Source organism: Pelophylax lessonae (genome assembly GCF_965119305.1).
Source record: "Pelophylax lessonae genome assembly, chromosome: 2".
Taxonomy (NCBI): domain Eukaryota; kingdom Metazoa; phylum Chordata; class Amphibia; order Anura; family Ranidae; genus Pelophylax; species Pelophylax lessonae.
In genome coordinates, this window is record NC_138769.1 from 250,037,713 (window position 1) to 250,057,903 (window position 20,191).

Genomic DNA, 20,191 nt, shown 5'->3' on the forward strand with positions numbered 1-20,191 from the left:
AAGAATTCCTTATTTTTGGTACTGCACACATGTGGCTCATGTCGATTTGGGAGACTGCCTTAATGTATAACTTTTTGCATGAGCGCGGCTCCTGCCTGGTCCCCTGGCATTGGTGAGTACGCCTTCGGGTGAAGTATTACCCCACATGCAAGGGTTAGTGACTTTGTTTAAGGCCTGACATAGCCCAAAGAACTCAGGAGTCAACAAGTTGTTGGTTAGATAAAGAACCAAAACAGCATAGCTATGAATTTCTCTAGTTTAACAGGGACACAGACAGCAATAAAAGCTGACACGGGATCTAATCCCTCTCCACTCTATCCAAAACTTTGGAGTAAATGTTTTTCTTCTCCTCCTCTGATTGACTTTAACCGCTTGCCGACCGCCGCAAGTAAATTTACTGCGGCGGTCAGCCCCGGCCAGGCAGAGTGATGTTAATTAACGTCACTAGTCTGGTAGGGTCTGGGGAGCGAGCGCGTGCCCGCGGAGGCGCGCTCCCGCTCCCGCGCGGTCACGGACCCCCCCGCGCGTGTGACCGGCGGACCCGATGTCCGCCGGTCACTCGGCGATCGTCGGGGGAGAGGGAGAAAGTCAGGCGGCTTGTGTAAACAAGCTGCCTGTCATTCTCCTCGGTGTAAAAACACTGATCACACGGTTCTACTATGTAGAACCGTTAATCAGTGTCCTTACACCTCAAGCCACAGCCAATCACAGTAAGAATCACGCCCCTAGGGACACACACAGCCCCTCCCTCTCAAATAAAGTTAACCCCTTCACTACCAGTGTAATTTTACAGTAACAGTGCATATGTATAGCACTGATTACTGTAGAAATGTCACTGGTAACCCCAAAAGTGTCAAAAATTTCAGTCAAGGGTCCGATCTGTCCGCCACAATGTCGCAGCACCGCAAAAAAATCGCAGATCGCCGCCATTACGCGTTAAAAAAAAACAACAAAAATTACAAAAATCTTTCCCTTTGTTAGTAAACGAGGTAACTTTTGCGCAAACCAATAAAAATACGCTTTTGCGATTTTTTTTACCAAACATATGTAGCATAAAACAAATTGGCCGAAAATGTTAAAAAATTTGGATTTTTACATTTTTTTTTTGGGGAATTTCATATAAAAAAATGTGAAAAATATTGTTATTTTTGCAAAATTTACGCTCTTTTTTTGTTTATAGCGCAAAAAGTAAAAAGCGCACAGGTGATCAAATACCACCAAAAGAAAGCTCTGTTTGTGGGAAAAAAAGGATGTCAAATTAGTTTAGGTACAGCGTTGCACGACCGTGCAATTGTCCGTTAAAGTCACGCAGTGCCGAATCGCAAAATACCCCCTGGTCGTTTAGCAGCCAAATCCTCCGGGGCTTAAGTGGTTAAGTATTCACATAAAAAGCCTCACTATTGAGGACACTGACTAAGAAGCATCAAAAAAATCAATTTTGGTGTTTGATGGATTTATTGTTAGGTCATACATTCTATGATGGATAGATTGTTCAATGGTTTTATGCAAAAACATTTTTGTGAATACGTAAATATGATGATCCCGAATTAGATGAATAACCTGGTTGGATGATTCTATGATAAAATAGGCTGGACCCATGAACTGAACAGGATCATTTATGAAGTTTGCAATTCGAATAGTCATGCACACATTGAAGTACAAGTATATATTTACTTTTTTATTATTAATTTAAGTGCTTTAGACATTAAGTGTTAAGGATATGAGAATATGAGAGAATGGATAATATCATACTAGCTGCTTTAATAACAACTATGAAGGTGGTGACTTACTCTATTCCATTTAAATTAACTACATGATTTGCTAGGAGGTTATAGACAAATTTTACAATGTAGTTTGTTGTTAAAGAGGAGCTCCAGGCTTTTTCAGAAAAAATACTGTAGCTGCTGACTTTTAATATAACGACACTTACCCTGTCCAGGGATCCCGCTTCCCGCAATCGGCTTCGGGTGCAGGTGCTGGCATCTCTAGTAAGGGAAACAGAAAGTGAAGCCTTGTGCAAACAAGTGGAGCTTCCCTTTTTGGGTGGAGCTTCGCTTTAAATTTTGACCATGACAAGTAGTTGATATAATATGGATTAAAAATTATGGTGTGGAGTTAGTTTTTTGATTCCATTGACCAGTAGTGAGAACCATCCATCCAGTTTATAGAGGCTAGCTAGGAGACAAGTTTTTCCTACACTACAATTAAGCTCTAGTTATGAAACACATTAATGTTGGTTGCGCCCAGTGAGCTTGTCTGTGCATTCATTTGCTTCAGTAAACTTACCTTTGGCTTTTACTGTAACCAGCATTTTCCCCCTTTCTTCTGAAGACTAAGGTGTTGGATGTGGAGCGCTTCATAACCGTGGGGGGCCTGCTCCTGATGCAAGGTGACTGGACCGGAAGGTAATGCCTGCAGCTGAACAATATTCTCTTTACACATTGACACATCATATGGAAATAAATGTAATGGCACTTCATAATAGTATACCCTGATGGCAGTCTATGTCCTGAGGATGTACAACATTTGTCTGATTGTTTTTGAAGTATTCATGAATAATATACCCCAAATGTGTGTGCTAGGGTATTTTTTATGTTTGTACCTAATACATTATACTTTTTTATATATAAATATGTTTGTATAGGTTATAGGTTATTTGTGTGCACTGTATTATAAAGTTCCAGGTACATTAGGATATATACTCATATGATATAACAATGAAACATGTCAGGGGAATTTTGTACCATCCTGTCAAAAAATGGGCAGTCAAATGTTGAGTTTGGTAAGAGGCAGTTGCTCCTTTCTTTAGATTTAAAAAAAAAAAACGTATTAGTTGGTAAACAAAAAAAGTTCTGGTATGAAACTTTGGCCCTGGCATTTACAGGAAGATAAATCTGATAAAATGTTTCCTTGGGTATAGATAGTCTAACATGTGACTTAGGGCTCATTCAGTCTGCCAAATAGTGTCATCCTCCATGCAGAGCTGCTGGCTGATGCGGGTGCATCCACCTCTGGTGCATGCGTGTTCATTCCCCCCCCTTGGAAGTGGGTGCATATGCAGTGGCTGAATTAATACAATCGCATTTTAAAATCTGGTATGCTGGCAGGGGCGGGTGGACAGATCCACATGCACAGGGTCTGCGTTTGGGTCTGTGCACTTGCTCCTTGCCCATGACTTTTGACATGCAATTGTGTCCGTGCAGCCATTGAATGTGCATCCACTTCTAAGTGTTGCCTAAATGCAGCTCAGAGATGCACACACATCAGCCATCTTCTCTGCAGGGAGGACAGCATTAAATGCTAGACAGTTTTATAAAGTTTGTAGCTAATTCCGAAACCTAAAGAACGTTTTTCCTAAACAATCTACAACTGCTTACAAATGTAACAGAAGCCATTTAAATACAAAACAGTGGGACTGATTTACTAAAACTTGAGTGTGAAAAATCTGGTGCAACTGTGCATAGAAACCAATCAGCTTTAACATTTTATTGTTAAAGCTTAATTGAACAAGCTGAAGTTAGAAGCTGACTGGTTACCTTGCACAGTTGCACCAGATATTGCACTATCCAGCTTTAGTAAATCATCCCACTGATTTGATTTGGAAGGACTTGCATTCTGTGAAATACTGAATGTATTTCTTTGGGTTTCAAAAATCGAAAAAAAAAAAATCTAAACTCAAGAATTTAAGTGTAATATGCTGCAGCTTACCAGTCCTCAGTTGGCTGCATTTTTTTCCCACTGTTTCCATGGAAGAGCATTTGTTGCCACTCTAGGACAGGAAATGAGGCAGAGAACACAAAAAATTACTAGTTTTCTGTCAGAATCAGGACTTTTTGCATATTTAGCACAGAGATGGTAAAATGCTTCCAATTGTATACAAATTTATTGTTGGGGTTTACATACACTTTCTCATGCTAATTCAGTTGTCAAATATCTAATGAATTGTATGCCAAGAACTTTCAACTACAATTTAGTATTTCAGGTTCAAAAGTTGACCAGTATTGATCAACATATAATAATAATACAAAAGTAGTGCTATATTATCTATAGAATGATCCACGCAGTCCCGCAGATTACTTTTTTAATGCCCTTTTCCTCTGTTTCAGCAAATAAATAAAGTAGAAATGCACACCGTTGGTAAACATGGCGTTACTATCAACTTCGCTCATTGTATAACTGTTTTTCTTCTCTTGAAGTCCCATGCTATCTCTGAATTCAATTTTCCCCACTGTGCATCTTACAGTATGAAAGTCTTGGCTTCGAACCAGTGAAGCCATTTTATTAATCATTGTCAAGGTAGAGAATGAAGCAGTGCTAATTTTATCCAATGTCCTAGATAGAGCTTTCGTAGGACATTAACAATGTCAGAGCCAGATCCCGATTAAAAGATTACAAATCTTTTGAGTGGCATCCTACGCCACCTCCTTTAATCTTGTTTCTCCTTAATCACTAGAGATAGTTGTCAAGCTTTTTTTTCCTATGTATGTTTTTTTTTTTTTTTTTCTCTATTGGAGTTCCATCTGTATGGACACGAGGGGTTTCCCTAGCTAAGGCTCTGTGATTGGTCAACAGTGACTTCCTGTGCTTCTCAAAAAGGAATTTTCTTGACCTAACAATGACTTTTTACTTAGACCTTTGAAGAGCACACTCTGGAATATCTAAAGCTCTACATCGTTATTTCCAAAGCATCTACTCCAAGGATTGGGGCCCTTTATTTATTGAAAAGAATTCGGTTTTTGCCTTGATAAAACCAATTCTTTTTTTTTTCCTTTTCAAGGATTAAGAAGAAAAAACTTTTAGAATTCTTTAAGTGTCTTTTGCGAACAAAAATAAATATGGGGAACATGGATGGAAAAGCTGTTGAAGAACTAAGTGCTACAGAAATTCACAGATGGTATAAAAAATTTATGACCGAGTGTCCATCTGGTCAACTTACTCAGCATGAGTTTAAGCAATTCTTCGGCCTCAAGAACCTCAGCCCGGCATCTAATGAATATATTGAACAAATGTTTGACACGTTCGACTTTAACAAGGTAAATCTTATACACCTGCTTATGACATTCCACCATATATTGAATACCTGTGCTTTGTTTTGTTTATTTAGCGCCATATAACCTTGAGTGGCACAACTAGTTTGTCTGACAAAGAATGTAGACTGCCATAACAACAGATGATACAGGTTCTGTTCAGATACTATATATACTATTCTGCACTAGGTTTGAGTTTCACATTTAGAAAGACTTTTAAATAGAAAGCAATCCATATTTGGTTTTATTAATATATACAAAGAGTATTTTACATGTTAACTTTGAAATTATCTGTAAAAAGCAACTAAAAGTTCTTACTATGTAAATGGATTCAAAATATGTTATTTTTACATTTTTCCTACATTTATATAGTAAATAGTGATGTACAGATCTCGAGATTTACTGATTGCCAATTTTTCATTTGCTAAATTATTTCCACGTGGATCTGTCTGATCTACAGTAAAGCCTATACCAGTGATGGTGAACCTTGGCACCCCAGATGTTTTGGAACTACATTTCCCATGATGCTCATTCACTCTACAGTGCAGTTGAGCATGATGGGAAATGTAGTTCCAAAACATCTGTGGTGCCAAGGTTTGCCATCACTGGCCTATACTCTAGGAATCCAGTAACTCGTGATTCATTTATTGCATGATTGGGATTTTGTCTGTATTCATACAAGTATTTTAAAGAAAATAGAAATATGTATTATTTGCAAAAAACATGATTTTAAATCAATTAACTCATTACTAATTAGAAAACATACAAGCACAATTGGCAAGCTTTAAATCCATACATGTATACATACATTGGTTTGTGTGACCTACAGTGATTCTTGCGCTACAAAAAGGTTTTAATCACAATCACAAAACCATGGCACCATATGGCTTAATCATAAGATGATATGATATCAAATCTACAGATTTGATTCTGTATAACTATAAAAAAATAGGCTGGATGTTTAAAGTCAACATTGGTAGGTTCTACGCCAGCCTGGATAATTTGATAATCTGAGCATTAAATTCTTTGTATTGTTGTGCATAAATTTATAGAAGTGACTTTTTGCACCAAATAATCTGTAGTAATAATTTGATACATAAAAAAATATTAAAAAATAAAGAACTAGTGAGATTTCATAGGTAGCATCACTAAGAGTATTGTATTTAGCATAAAAACAGACATTACAGAGAAATGTAGTAGAGAAATAGGAGTCCGAAAATCACCTTTTCACATGATTGGCATGATGGTATCATACAGGGACATCTTCTGTATGTTGCAATAGTATATTAGCTTGTTGGAAATCCATTCAACAACTATAGGCATCAATATGGATTTGGTCCCCCAATTGCAGCTATAACAGCCTCCACTCTTCTGGGAGGGTTTTCCAGATGTTTTTGAAGTATGTCTATCGGAAATGGAGTAAATTTAGACAAAAGAGCATTTGCAAGATCAGGTACTGATGTTGGATTAGAACACCTGGTTCATTAACTGCCATTCCAAGCTGTTCATAAGGGTTGAGGCAAGAGCTCTGTGTAGGCCTCTTGAGTTCCTCCACACAAAACTCATTATACCACGTCTTTATGGACCTGGCTTTGTACACAGGGGAACAGCATGCCTAAACTGTTGCCTCAAGATTGGAAGTGGCCATTTGTCTTTCATATTTTTGTATGTTATAGCTTTAACTGTACTCTTAACTGGAAACACATGAACATGAATAATTTGGAAGGATGTCCACATGCTTTTAGCTATGTAGTGTGTGTGATAGTCAAGTATCCACAATCATTTGACCATTTAGTATACATTGCAAATTGGGTTGAAAAGACTCATGGCCATCAAGTTCAATTATTGATTGATTTACTGCAGTTTATGTAACCAAATGTGGTTCGAAGCCATAGCATGTGATCAAACTTACCTCCTAATAATTATAACCTGTCTTTCCCTAAAGACAATGATTGAAATAGTACCTTTCTGTCTCTTTACCTAAATACATATCAGTACACAGTTTATTTTATTAGAATTGCCAGAAAAGTAGAGCTTTACCTATATTCACTGCAAGTGACTATGTTCCAAACGATATGTTCACTCCCCTAAGATATGACTAAATCAACTTGAATACCAGGTAAAATGTGTTTTCTCTTATACTTATACTGGGCTGAACATCCACATGCATTTAAATGCAATCTGAATATAATAATAATATTAATGAACCACAATTGAATGCATTCTTTCATTCTATAATTCTCTGGAGATCAGTCTAAACTGTATGTAAGTATTCAAGAAAATCAAACAGTGAATGATCATGCCATGTGATTACCATGTATTTTTTTTCTTGGTGGCCCAAACCTATGATTGACGATTTCACCAATCATTTGTAAGATACACAAGGCAGGAAGGGGCAGGGATGAGCTTTGATTACAGTACTGTATATGTAAAGTACTGTATTTGTTTATCCAGCAAAAACTTTGTTTTTGTATTTTAAATACAGTAGAAAAGTATTACAACCCCTGTCGGATTGTTACTACCACCTGCAGCTCCATTAAAGACATTTTCTTATGCTTTCCTGCTAAAAATTGACAGACAAACAAGTGAGGCAAAACCTGCAATGTGGACCCAGAGAACAAGAAAAAGCTGACAAGGTTCTAGTTTCCCCTTACTCTACTAAAAAAGTCATATAGCAATAAAAATCTAAGATCGACTCTAACTCTTACCAACTATACAAAATGTAACGGACAATTGTTGGCTAGACATACACTTAGAGGAGCAAAGTGGGGATTTTCGAAGTTTCCCCAGGCACTCATACAGATTGCAAAAATGATGTTCAAGCACCTTTTGGTGCTTACTTTGCAGATGCAAGCCCAATAGCATGTTTTTTTTTTTTTTTTATCTCAAAAAATAAGTTTATTGAGAACATACAGCAAAATACAAACAAATGTCCATTCCATAGAGGTTTCAATATGCATGACTATACAAAAAAAAACAAGATTCAGTATTGTCAAAACAACACAAAAATATATTTTTTCAAAACCACTCCAATAGAAGTATAACCAGTTAATCTAGCACTATCTCCTATGTTTGTGACTATACCGCAAGCATTTAAAGCACCAATACATCACAAAGTCTGTCCAAAATTAAGTCTACAGGGGATAAGCTTGGCGTATCCAGCCAGGGATACCAGACTGCTTGGTATTTTCCCACGCACCCTCTCTGTAGGAAAATGTATTTTTCTAAGCGTAGTATGTTGCCTTTCTGAACTACCCGCTCCTTCCAGAAGGGAGGGTCAGATGACTTCCAATGTTTAAGAATCAGTATATGGGCTTGAAATAGGGCCCTAGCTGTTGCTTGTTTAGTGACTTCTTCCACCTGGAGATTATCAACAATTCCCAAGATACAAACCGATAGCATGTTTAGTGTCACAAGTGCTAATATCATGAATGATATTTTATTAATGGAAAGTTACATTTTTTAAACACAGTTTTGCTTCAGGATAAATGCATTTAAATTGTATCTTAGCATGAATTGTACATTACATTTTCCAGGACGGTTACATGGATTTCATGGAGTATGTGGCGGCTCTGAGCTTGGTCCTGAAGGGGAAAGTGGAGCAGAAGCTCAGGTGGTACTTTAAGTTATATGATGTTGATGGAAATGGCTGTATTGACAGAGGAGAGCTCCTCAATATAATTAAGGTAAGAAATTCTGGAAAATGTTCTTTTACCTGAATAACATTTTTATATTGCAATACTTTTTTATCCTAAAATGGTTGAACTTTGACAATATTTTTTAGTCAGTATAAAATATAGTGGATTAAAATGTATATTGAACATTTACCCTCCTAGTTACAGTACCTCCCTAGTTAATCCCTAGTTAATTTATTGCATGTATGCTATACTATATCAAATCAGTGTCTGAAAAAAAATTAAATAAACAGACAATTTTTCAGACACTGATTTAATTTGTTTGATTTTTAAAAGGGAAGCAGCACCACACACTATTTTTGTTTAATATTGATTTTTTTTTGTGTTTAATATTTACACATAGTAAAGGTTTTTTCTACACATTTAGGCCCCTTTCACACTTGTGCAACTTATCATGCGATTTGGGAATGCAAAATCGCATAAGTCGTCCTCCATTATTTCCAATGAGTACCATTCATATCTGTGCGACTTGAAGTCGCACCGACTTCAAAGTAGTCCCTGCACTACTTTTGCACGATTTTGTAGCGTTTTAAGGCCAAAGACATTCAAACACAGTCAAACTCGCATCAAATCGCGGCAACAAAGTTGTGGCAAAATCGCTGTAAAATTGCGTGACTTTGAAGTCGCACAAGTGTGAAAGGGGCCTAAGAGTATTTATATTTAGGAATATTTGCTCAGAACATGTGTTATTCACAATTATAATATCTTTTATGTTATACTATAGATTTTTAGAGTATAAAGGTTAATTCAAAATTATTAATTATTATACTGGTATTTGCTCCTAAAAATATAACTAGCCAGTATTCGCAGTATGTTTATGTTCAATCAAAAGAAGCCATTCCAGGTGAAGATAAAAACACAACTCAGGAACAATGGCTTTGAATGGTATTATTCATTTCTTAACCAAAAATTCCACAATAATGCAATTTTTTTCATTTTATGAATTGGACATGGATGTGAAAATCATGATTAGTTAAAATGAATAATGTTGTTAAGTAAATCACAGAGCTTAGTAAATCAATGTTGCAGTAGTGGTCTTTACAGCAAAAACCTAGATGAATATCAATCGTGTTTGATCTTTCTGGAGGATAAGTTGTGGCTTTTCTTCTTTAAATTTGAGCCGATCATCAACCAAACCCCAACCCTATCACATGTATTCACATCTGGGATGGTTGGTATCCCTATCTATATGAAACTGTAAACCAAACTGAAAAATGATAATACAACCTTAATCAAGTGTTTAATGTTCAACTGAATCACATTCATTTACAAAGCAAGATTTATTCTACATCTTAAACTTTCTAAAAACAGTTTATTTAGATTTTTAGATCTCTTTGCATTATACTCTTGAAGAAGCTGTTAGATACTGATTTTTAGATCTCTTTGCATTATACTATTGAAGAAGCTGGTAGATACAGATTTTTAGATTTTTTTGCATTATACTCTTAACCACTTGCCGACCGCCGCACGACTATCTACGTGGGCGGTCAGCCCCTCACAGGCAAAGTGACGTAGGTCTACGTCGCTCGCCTGTGAGGGTTTAGGGAGCGAGCGCGCGCCGCCGGAGGCGCGCTCCCGCTCCCGCGTGGTCACGGACCCCCCCGCGCGCGTGACCGGCGGACCCGATCGCCGCCGGCCACTCTGCGATCGGCGGGGGAGAGGGAGATAGTCAGGCAGCTTGTGTAAACAAGCTGCCTGTCATTCTCCTCTCTGTATGAGAGCTGATCACATGGATCTACTATGTAGATCCATTGATCACTCCTCATACAGTTGAAGCCACAGCCAATCACAGTTAGAATCACGCCCCTAGGGACACACACAGCCCCTCCCTCTCAAATAAAGTTAACCCCTTCACTACCAGTGCATTTTTACAGTAACAGTGCATATGTATAGCACTGATTACTGTAGAAATGTCACTGGTAACCCCAAAAGTGTCAAAAATGTCAGTCAAGGGTCCGATCTGTCCGCCGCAATGTCGCAGTACCGCAAAAAAAATCGCAGATCGCCGCCATTACGCGTTAAAAAAAAAAACAACAAAAATGACAAAAATCTTTCCCTTTGTTAGTAAACGCAATAACTTTTGCGCAAACCAATCAAAATACGCTTTTTGCGATTTTTTTTACCAAACATAGGTAGCATAAAACAAATTGGCCGAAAATATTAAAAAATTTTGATTTTTACATTTTTTTTTGGGGGAATTTCATATAAAAAAAAGGGAAAAATATTGCTATTTTTGCAAAATTTACGCTCTTTTTTTGTTTATAGCGCGTGATCAAAAAATCGCACAGGTGATCAAATACCACCAAAAGAAAGCTCTGTTTGTGGGAAAAAAAGGACGCCAAATTCGTTTCGGTACAGCGTCGCACGACCGCGCAATTGTCCGTTAAAGTCACGCAGTGCCGAATCGCAAAATGCCCTCTGGTCGTTTAGCAGCCAAATCCTCCGGGGCTTAAGTGGTTAAAGAAGCCGGTAGATACTGATTTTTAGATCTCTTTGCATTATACTCTTGAAGAAGCTGGTAGATACTTATTTTTAGATCTCTTTGCATTATACTTTTGAAGAAGCTGGTAGATACTGATTTTTAGATCTCTTTGCATTATACTCTTGAAGAAGCTGGTAGATACTGATTTTTAGATCTCGTTGCATTATACTCTTGAAGAAGCTGGTAGATACTGATTTCTAGATTTTTTTGCATTATACTCTTAAAGAAGCCGGTAGATACTGATTTTTAGATCTCTTTGCATTATACTCTTGAAGAAGTGTATAGGGTTCCGAGAAACGCGTCATAGGCCAAATGGTTTAATTCATCATGTCTATATCAGTCATGTATTTATTTATTATATATATTATAATGTCATTGTATTATATATTTACTGTATCTATCATGATTTGTTATATGTCAGTTCTCAAATACATATATATTTTTACTTCATTCAGGAATTGTTTTTTATTTTCGCTGTATTGTTCTATTTCTCTAACCAACTTGTTAACGTATATACTCTATATATCTACTTTTGTAAAGTGGTTGGCCTCACTCAAAGTCCCATGACCTCCTTTATATATTTTCTGCATCCTAAACTTCTCCAATTTGGATAAACAAATATGCACTGAGTGTAACAGTAATTTTGTAAACTACTTTTTGCTAGCATATGCGTTTAGCAATATCTGTGGTTACTACAGCAACTAGTTTTAACAAACAAAAGAGTCAGGGATGTCTGACATTCATGTAGAGTAAAATTTTGACATTCTTAAAATATCTTCCATTATTGGAGACAGAGATTAGATGTGAGACATTAAAATGGACATAAATGAAGAATTACATTTAAAAATAAACTGTTAAAGAAGGTTCTTGAAAGAGGAGAGAGGGAGATTTAACACAATTGAAGCGCTGTTGTCATAATGTTTTTCTGTGTTGACCATTAGTACAAAGACTGTTGTGACACTTTCTGAAATGTCTGCCTATTGTAATAAAAAATACACTAACATTTTTGATTAATTAAAATGTTTATATTTATTTCAGGCTATTAGGGCTATTAACAGATGTAATGATGAGATGACTGCGGAAGAATTCACTGATATGGTTTTTGATAAAATAGACATCAATGGGGATGGTGAGTAATCTTTGAACTCTTTTGCATGAATCAATTATCCTAAATAAAAATGTCACTATCTCTGTAGTTTCTATAAGTTGGATGTAAACCCCTTTAGCTACCATTAAGCTGGCCATGTAATCTATACAATCTCTATCAGGGCCTACCTGACTAAATACAAATGATATATCTGGTTTAGGACGGTCCTTGAACAACATAGTTGCTGACAAACCTAATAGAGTTTGAACAGAAGTTATACAGATAATAGTGCATGTGGCTGGCTTTGGACATTTAATAGCACAATTTTTCTAACTATTTTAAGTCAAAACATTTTTCCCATTGTTTGTCGGACAAGCAATATTTTACATTTCCATTGTCTCAACTTAGTAAAATCAGACGATTATATGTAATATGGCTGCACATTTACTTTAATAGAAAACATTTTTTTCAGCACAGGAAATAAATAGTGTTAATGGAACAATTTTTCACAAAAGAAGGTCATTTGCATCAGAGACCATTCAAAAGTCTGAAGGGGACAGTATCTATGTCCATTGGTAGCCTGTCTCTAGTGAGGACTGTGTCTATGTGTATTGGTAGCCTGTCTCTAACGAGGACTGTGTCTATGTGTATTGGTAGCCTGTCTTTAAGGAGGACTGGGTCTATGTGTATTGGTAGCCTGTCTCTATTGAGGACTGTGTCTATGTGTATTGGTAGCCTGTCTCTAACGAGGACTGTGTCTATATGTATTGGTAGCCTCCTCTAACAAGGACTGTATCTATGTCTATTGGTAGCCTGTCTCTAACGAGGACTGTATCTATAGCTATTGGTAGCCTGTCTCTAACAATAACTGTGTCTATGTCTTTTGGTAGCCTCTCTCTAACGAGGACTGTATTTATGTGTATTGTAGCCTGCCTCTAACGAGGACTGTATCTATGTCTATTCGTAGCCTGTCTCTAATGAGGACTGTATCTATGTCTATTGGTAGCCTGCCTCTAACGAGGACTGTATCTATGTCTATTGGTAGCCTGCCTCTAAGGAGGACTGTATCTATGCCATTTGGTAGACTGCCTCTAATGAGGACTTTGTCTATGTCTATTTGTAGGATGCCTCTAATGAGGACTGTATCTATGTCTATTCGTAGCATGCCTCTAACGAGGACTGTATCTATGTCTATTGGTAGCCTGCCTCTAATGAGGACTGTGTCTATGTCTATTTGTAGCATGCCTCTAACGAGGACTGTATCTATGTCTATTGGTAGCCTGCCTCTAAGGAGGACTGTATCTATGTCTATTGGTAGCCTGTCTCTAATGAGAACTGTGTCTATGTCTATTGGTAGTCTGCCTTACCACAATACATGTACAGAACTGAGCTTTAGCCAGAACTGGGCTTTAAAATATTTTTTGAAGAACAAAATGTTTTGCCTTTCATTTCTATTTTAAACTAAATGGGTTGTTTTACAATGTGAGGGTTTACAATCACTTTAAGCATATATATTCAAGACAATTTCTTGAAAATATATGCTTAAAGTGATTGTAAACCCTCACATTGTAAAACCTTCACATTGTAAAACAACCCATTTAGTTTAAAATGGAAATGAAAGGCAAAACATTTGTGTATAGATAAAAAAAACCTTATAAATACTCTTTTTCCCTTTTTTTTATAAGTGAACACATTCCCTCTGATCTGCATAAGAGCTATGGAAGGAGAAACAGCAGCACACTGAACTTCTCAGTGAATGGCTGTGCAGCCGGGGGGTGTCAGGACAAGTCTCATCATTAGAGGAGAGCAGGCTGAGTTCCCAGCATAGCTAGAGAACTGACCATGGTGTGTTCTCCTGCTTAGTGTGGCCAGTTTTATTTAATAGGAACGCAAAGGGACTGTCAGGAACACCAGGTATTTCAGACAAAGGAAGCAATGCATGAAGAACAGGATACTTTCACATACAAGTACATGGTACAGCATATTCTTCTGTAACTCTCCATCCATTTGCACATTTCTAACCTTCCCCCTACAATACTAAGCCCCTCAAGCAAGGCCTCAACCCACTCTCCACAAAGAAACAGATGTGGTTAACATCAACAGTGACTGATTTCTGTAGAATAGGGACCCTTGCTGACATCATAAAACACAGCTCACCTCTTCAGCGTGCAGTCACAATCCGAGTTTATAGCATTGTGCACAGAATTAGACAACCAAATTGAAAACAGAGCACAGTATTTAAATAGCTCCCTCTGCTGGACCAACTGTAAAATTGCATATAGTGATTAAAGATTTTCTCTGCACTTCATTGCAGTGTTTTTTGCTATGCCCCAATTTGACTACCATATTTTCCGGCGTATAAGACGACTGGGCGTATAAGACGACCCCCCCTAATTTTCAAGTTAAAACAGGTTTTGGGCTATACTCGCCGTATAAGACTAACCCCCTTCCGAAGCAAGGCAACACCATTGAAAAACATCAGATTTCTCATAGATCTCCAAGGTACCCCAAGTACTGTAATACATGTAATCTCTCATAATATCTCCAAGGTACCCTAAGTATAAGTATTACCGGTAGATGTAATCTCAAGACGCTGGCTGTTTGGGAATCCTGTACCGGTATACCGTATGTACTGTAGCTTCGGCTACATACAGTATACCGTGCTGAGCCAATCACAGTGAGCGGTATATTCTATTATTGAATGCAAAGACTGCTCGGATTGGCAGAGTCAGAGAGGCGGGCTGATGTTACTCCGCCAATCCGAGCAGGCTTTGCATTCAATAATAGAATACATCGCTCTCCCTGATTGGCTCAGTGCGGTACACTGTATGTAGCCGAAGCTACGGTACATACGGTATACCGGTACAGGATTCCCACACAGCCAGCGTCTTGAGAGATTACATCTACTGGTAATACTTATACTTAGGTTACCTTGGAGATATTATACTCGGCGTATAAGACGACCCCCCATTTTTGAGGGATTTTTTTGAGGTTCAAAAGTAGTCTTATACGCCAGAAAATACAGTATTTAATTTACTGCCCTGATGGAACAGTTTGAAGAGACAGATCCTTAAAACAGTATTCTATAAGCTCATCACTGTCATCTAGGCAACAGGATGTAAATTAATGTACATGCATGTGTTCACAGACATTAAGGCTTGGTTCACATATGTGCAAATTGGATGTGGGTTTCTCCGCATCCAATTCGCAAAACATGCGAGTGTGACCGGCTCAATAGAGCTGGCTCACACAGGTCCGGGGTGGCCATGTAGTGGATTCCAAAAGGGTCCTGTGCGTGTTTGGGTTAGGTTCATGTGCGAATTCAGGCAAAAATGCGGACCTAAATCGCACCTGAACCGGTGAACAGACACGCACCAGATCCCAGGCACGAACCCGCGGCCGTACATATGTGAACCCAGCCTAATGCAGACTATAAATAAGACAGACCTCAGATCACTCATCTCTAAAGTTTCTTTATTCCCCTTTTTTCCCTTATACTTTGTGAGCTGGAGAAGCTCCATACAAATTTAGAAATTAAGTTCTTACCACCAAGACCTGCCTCCAGTTTATTCATCCCAGTTGTCCACAAGTGCTCAGCAGAAGAGGGTTGGGGGCATATGGGCAAGGAAGCATTTTTGAAAATGCCCTATCTTTTATTGGCTCTGTTATGCCTCGTACACACGCAACGATTGTTGGCCGTGAACTTTCGGCCAACGTCCGATCGGCCGATTTTCGGCTTTTTAGTATGATGCTTCCGACAACCGACTGCGACTTTTCGGCCCGAACAAAATCTGGTGTGCATGCTATAAAATTTTTGTTGGCCGTCAACAGAACGGCCGATTTTCCGTCAGTCAGTACAGATTTCGGCAGACAAAAATCAGATGAGCAAGACTGGGCATGCTCAGGGAAGAAAAAACACACGGAAAGTAAACCAGAACATGACATCACTTCTGCAGTTGGTTGTTGTTGGCCGAGAAAATTTGTGTGCAGTCTAGGCACATTCCAACCAACACAACAACACTGGACAAAAGACGGCCAATCGGTCGGCCAAAATCGTTGCGTGTGTACGAGGCATTACACCAGAAATCATGAGATGCTTTTACAATTTCAGGTTTCTCTTGATAATCTTTTTAAGCATAACCTTAAAAATCTTCTATTTTTGAGAGGAAATCTGAACAAGTATAGCTACACGCTATGGATTTGTTTGCAGTGATTTCTATTGAATTATTGGCTGTATGATGTGGGTATCCATCTATCTCACGTTTAACTTTTCTCATTAGGTGAATTATCATTGGAGGAATTTATTGAAGGTGTTCAGAAAGATGAGCTTCTCTTGGAAGTGTTGACCCGTAGTCTTGACCTGAAGCATATTGTCTACATGATACAAAACGATGGCAAAAGGATGGAAATCTCAGAGCGCCCCCGACAGGAAATTACAACTGGAAACTCGCCTACCTGAACCTGCAGAACTTTTGTCCGCGCTTGTTATTTTTTGTAATCCCTTTACCCTGGAATTTGCCTGTGACATGCCCTGGATGGTTTGTATAGGACAAGATACTCCAGGATACAGTTCCCATAACTAAATGGCACTTTGAAAATTGGCAGCTGTCATATTATTTATTAGAACCCTACAACAACTTAAAGGGTTTATTAGGCTAGCTATTGTGATTCTATCATGGCATGTTATATTTGCCTTGGACACAATGATTGCATATTTTTTAAGAGATACTTGTTTCTCAAAGAGAGCAGACTCTTAACTGATACTTGTTGGTTCTGAACTGTACCTTTAGCCCTGGTTTTCATTGGATCGTCTTGTCATGCGATTTGACAGGTCAAATCGCGTGACAAGTTGCACCCTATTGCTGGCAATTGTACTGTTCAAATCGGTGCTACGCCCACTTTACAGTGCTGCATCGATTAAAAGGTAGTTCCTGCACTACTTTTGATGATTTTGGGAGTGACTTGCATAGACATCTGTGCATGAAGCCGCACAGATGTCTTACAAGTCGCACCCACAGTCGCACTAAAATGTGGCTTTGAAAATGCGCGATTTCAGATGAATTCGCACAATTTTAAAGCCACAGTCAATGTGAATGAGGGGTGAAGGCCTGATCTTAAGGTTTTACTGAGGGTAAGGTTTGCTGTTTGACTCCCTGTTGTGTAACTTTCATTTCACTTCCTCTGTGATTAGTGAGACAGTAAATGAGGGGAAATCTCATTGGGGATCCAGACATCTTCCTAAGGTTATTGCCTACCCTATTCAAATAAAATAAACTCTTCCACTAAATAAAATCCAATAGATTAGGCAATTTTGCTTAAATTATGGGATATGTTTAGTGTGGGAATTGTTTATTGCAGAAATTGTAGATAGATATTAATGTGATTTCCTAGAGAAACATCTAAGTTGAGAGCCACATGCCTCTTAGCTCCTTCCGAATTGGCGAATACTGGAAATTTTCAGTTGAACTCCTCTGTTAAAAAAGTGGCACTGTCATTCAGCTTTCTAAATGCTAGAAGATTTTTTAAATCATCAGATAAATTGAACATAAGCATACTGTAGCCGCCTAATGAAACTGTGTGTATTTTATGACATTCTGTTGTCATTTATTTCATACCTCAAACTCAGGCTTTGATTTCCAGTTGCAAATGAAAGCTAAGCCTTGAAATATATGCATAGACCTTAGTCCACCTGTCCAAGGTTTCTGTTTTTCATCCAGATCTAGCAATATTGCATCAGGCCACTCCACTGCTCAGAATCGACTCTTGCCAATAATATGTGATATGAGGACACCAGTTGCTTACCGGTATGAAAATGCAGGCCAGGGATTCCCCAGTAGCTTGCTGTCTGTCACATTGATAAAAAGAAACAGCAGCTCAGAGTTGTGTGACAATCAGCACATGTGGAGCTCCAGCAGCAAGGTTCAGTGGATTAAACAGATCTGAATTTATCTAGCTTGGTGCCTCATTTGAGTGTGCAAGTGTACACTTGTTGACTGGTTCTTTAAATTTTTCTTTGTCGCCTATCTTTCACCCTTGGACTTTTCAAAATATGCTGAAATTAATCATTTCACATGGTTTTATGGACCCTTAAAGTAAGCTCCAGGCCTAAGAAAATTCCTGATAGATAATGAATACATCAATGTTGATAAGATAATTTCTTGATATTCCAAAAGTTGGTGATCCAGCAAATCCTGTCATCTACTTTAGGGTCAGAATATTTTTAATGCATTTAATTGATTACTATCAGACCTAATTAAAAAAAATGGCAATCTGACTCCTCAAATAAACATGCTTCTTCTGGAGCAAGGTTCGCAAGGGTCACTACATCTCTGCCTTATGCTTTTCTAGACCATGGGTTGGCTATGTATAAGGAAGAGGTGCTGCCTCTAGAGAGTATTTGGACAAATTAGATTTCCTTTTTTATTGGAGCGGCAAGGGGGATTTTTTCACTTAAGGTCTACTTAAATCTATGCAGTTATATGTGATGTGCTTTGCCCCCAAATACATAATAGCATTTTGGGTGTACTTTACCTGCTATGCTATGAAAAGCATCTTCTGCGGAACACCTTCTCCATGCTGAATCTGTTCTTTAAATTATGTCCTGTGTGTAAGGGAACCCTAAGTGAATTGAACTCTTTTTTAGTCCATTTCCTTTTTTTTAATGTATCAGCTTAAAGAGGTTGTAAACTCACCTTAAAGTCTTTAACCTATAGGTAAGCCTATATTAAGGCTTACCTATAGGTGCTAAAAATATCTTCTAAACATGCACAGTTTCGGAGATATTTACAGTGCATGTAGCCGATGACGTAATCGGCGCATGCGCTATGAAGGAACGGCCACCCGTGCCATTCCTTCAGAGCCCTATGCCGTGAATGGCAGCTCCCTCGCGCATGATGATGAATGATGTAATCGCGCCCCCGGCCAATCAGATGGCTGGAGGACGCGAACGAGGAAGCAGGATGGCCGGACATGTCGGCCGCCCTTTCCCTGAGAGGGACGCACTGCGAGGGCTTTGTTTTAAGGTAAGTATTTCATAATGAGCTAGTATGCAATGCATACTAGCTCATTATGCCTTTGTCTTTACAGGTTTTTTTTTTCTCATTTTTTTACGAGGGTTTACTTCCTCTTTAAAGGCCAAATAAAATTATTAGGTTCATGATAATACAAAATCCATAAAGCTGTGTGCAATGTCATCAATACAAGACACAATCATGTGATGGATTGTCTGGCCAGCTTGGGTGGATGAGGGTGTACTTCAGAATTGAGTGTGAAGGTAGCCCACGTCACTATGTAAACAAGACATGAACTGAAACGGGATCCAGACGCTCCCTTTACCAGTTCATACACACACTGGTCCTCCCAGTGGAGTTAGTTGACATTCTATGGCGTGTATAATATTGCAGTGGGTAGGCCTGATTCAATGCATATCTGGGTTTGAGTGAACAAATTTACTTGTCACTGTATTTTGTACATGTGGCTAGAAAACTTTACCTTTCATTCTGTGTATGAAGTTTAATCCAACCATAATTAAAGGCCTTATGGAGGCCAGAACACATCTATTTGCGTAGCTAGAAGAGAAAATTGTTTTATTCGTTTGTGTGCGGATGCCTTATCTATCTGCTGTACACTGTTGACTGCTGTGTGATGTCTGTATTTATTATACAATGCAAAAGATATCTAAAATTAAAAAAAAAAAAGACAAATAATAAAATGCAGCTCGATATAAAATGTCCATCATATCACCGCCTGTCTTCTTTGATATACGGTAGTCAATGATATATGTATGGTTTATGTCTCCTGCCTGTCATAATTCATACGCTGACCTCCACTGCTACTGATCCTTGCCTGGTTTACATGTCACATCTGATACATTTTCAAGTTTCTCACTAAAAGTGTAATA

General features: G+C 38.2%; 1 protein-coding gene across 1 annotated transcript; it reads left to right on the forward strand.

Annotated features, from left to right (window-relative positions):
• Positions 1-4,835: 4,835 nt before the first annotated feature.
• Positions 4,836-16,778, forward strand: GUCA1A (guanylate cyclase activator 1A; the record flags this gene model as incomplete). The annotated part of the gene is made up of 4 exons (XM_082247440.1): positions 4,836-5,033; positions 8,564-8,713; positions 12,243-12,333; positions 16,572-16,778. The coding sequence occupies 4 exons, from the start codon at positions 4,836-4,838 to the stop codon at positions 16,748-16,750; spliced, it is 618 nt and encodes a 205-aa protein (XP_082103566.1). The 3' UTR covers positions 16,751-16,778.
• Between the last annotated feature and the right edge of the window lie 3,413 nt (positions 16,779-20,191).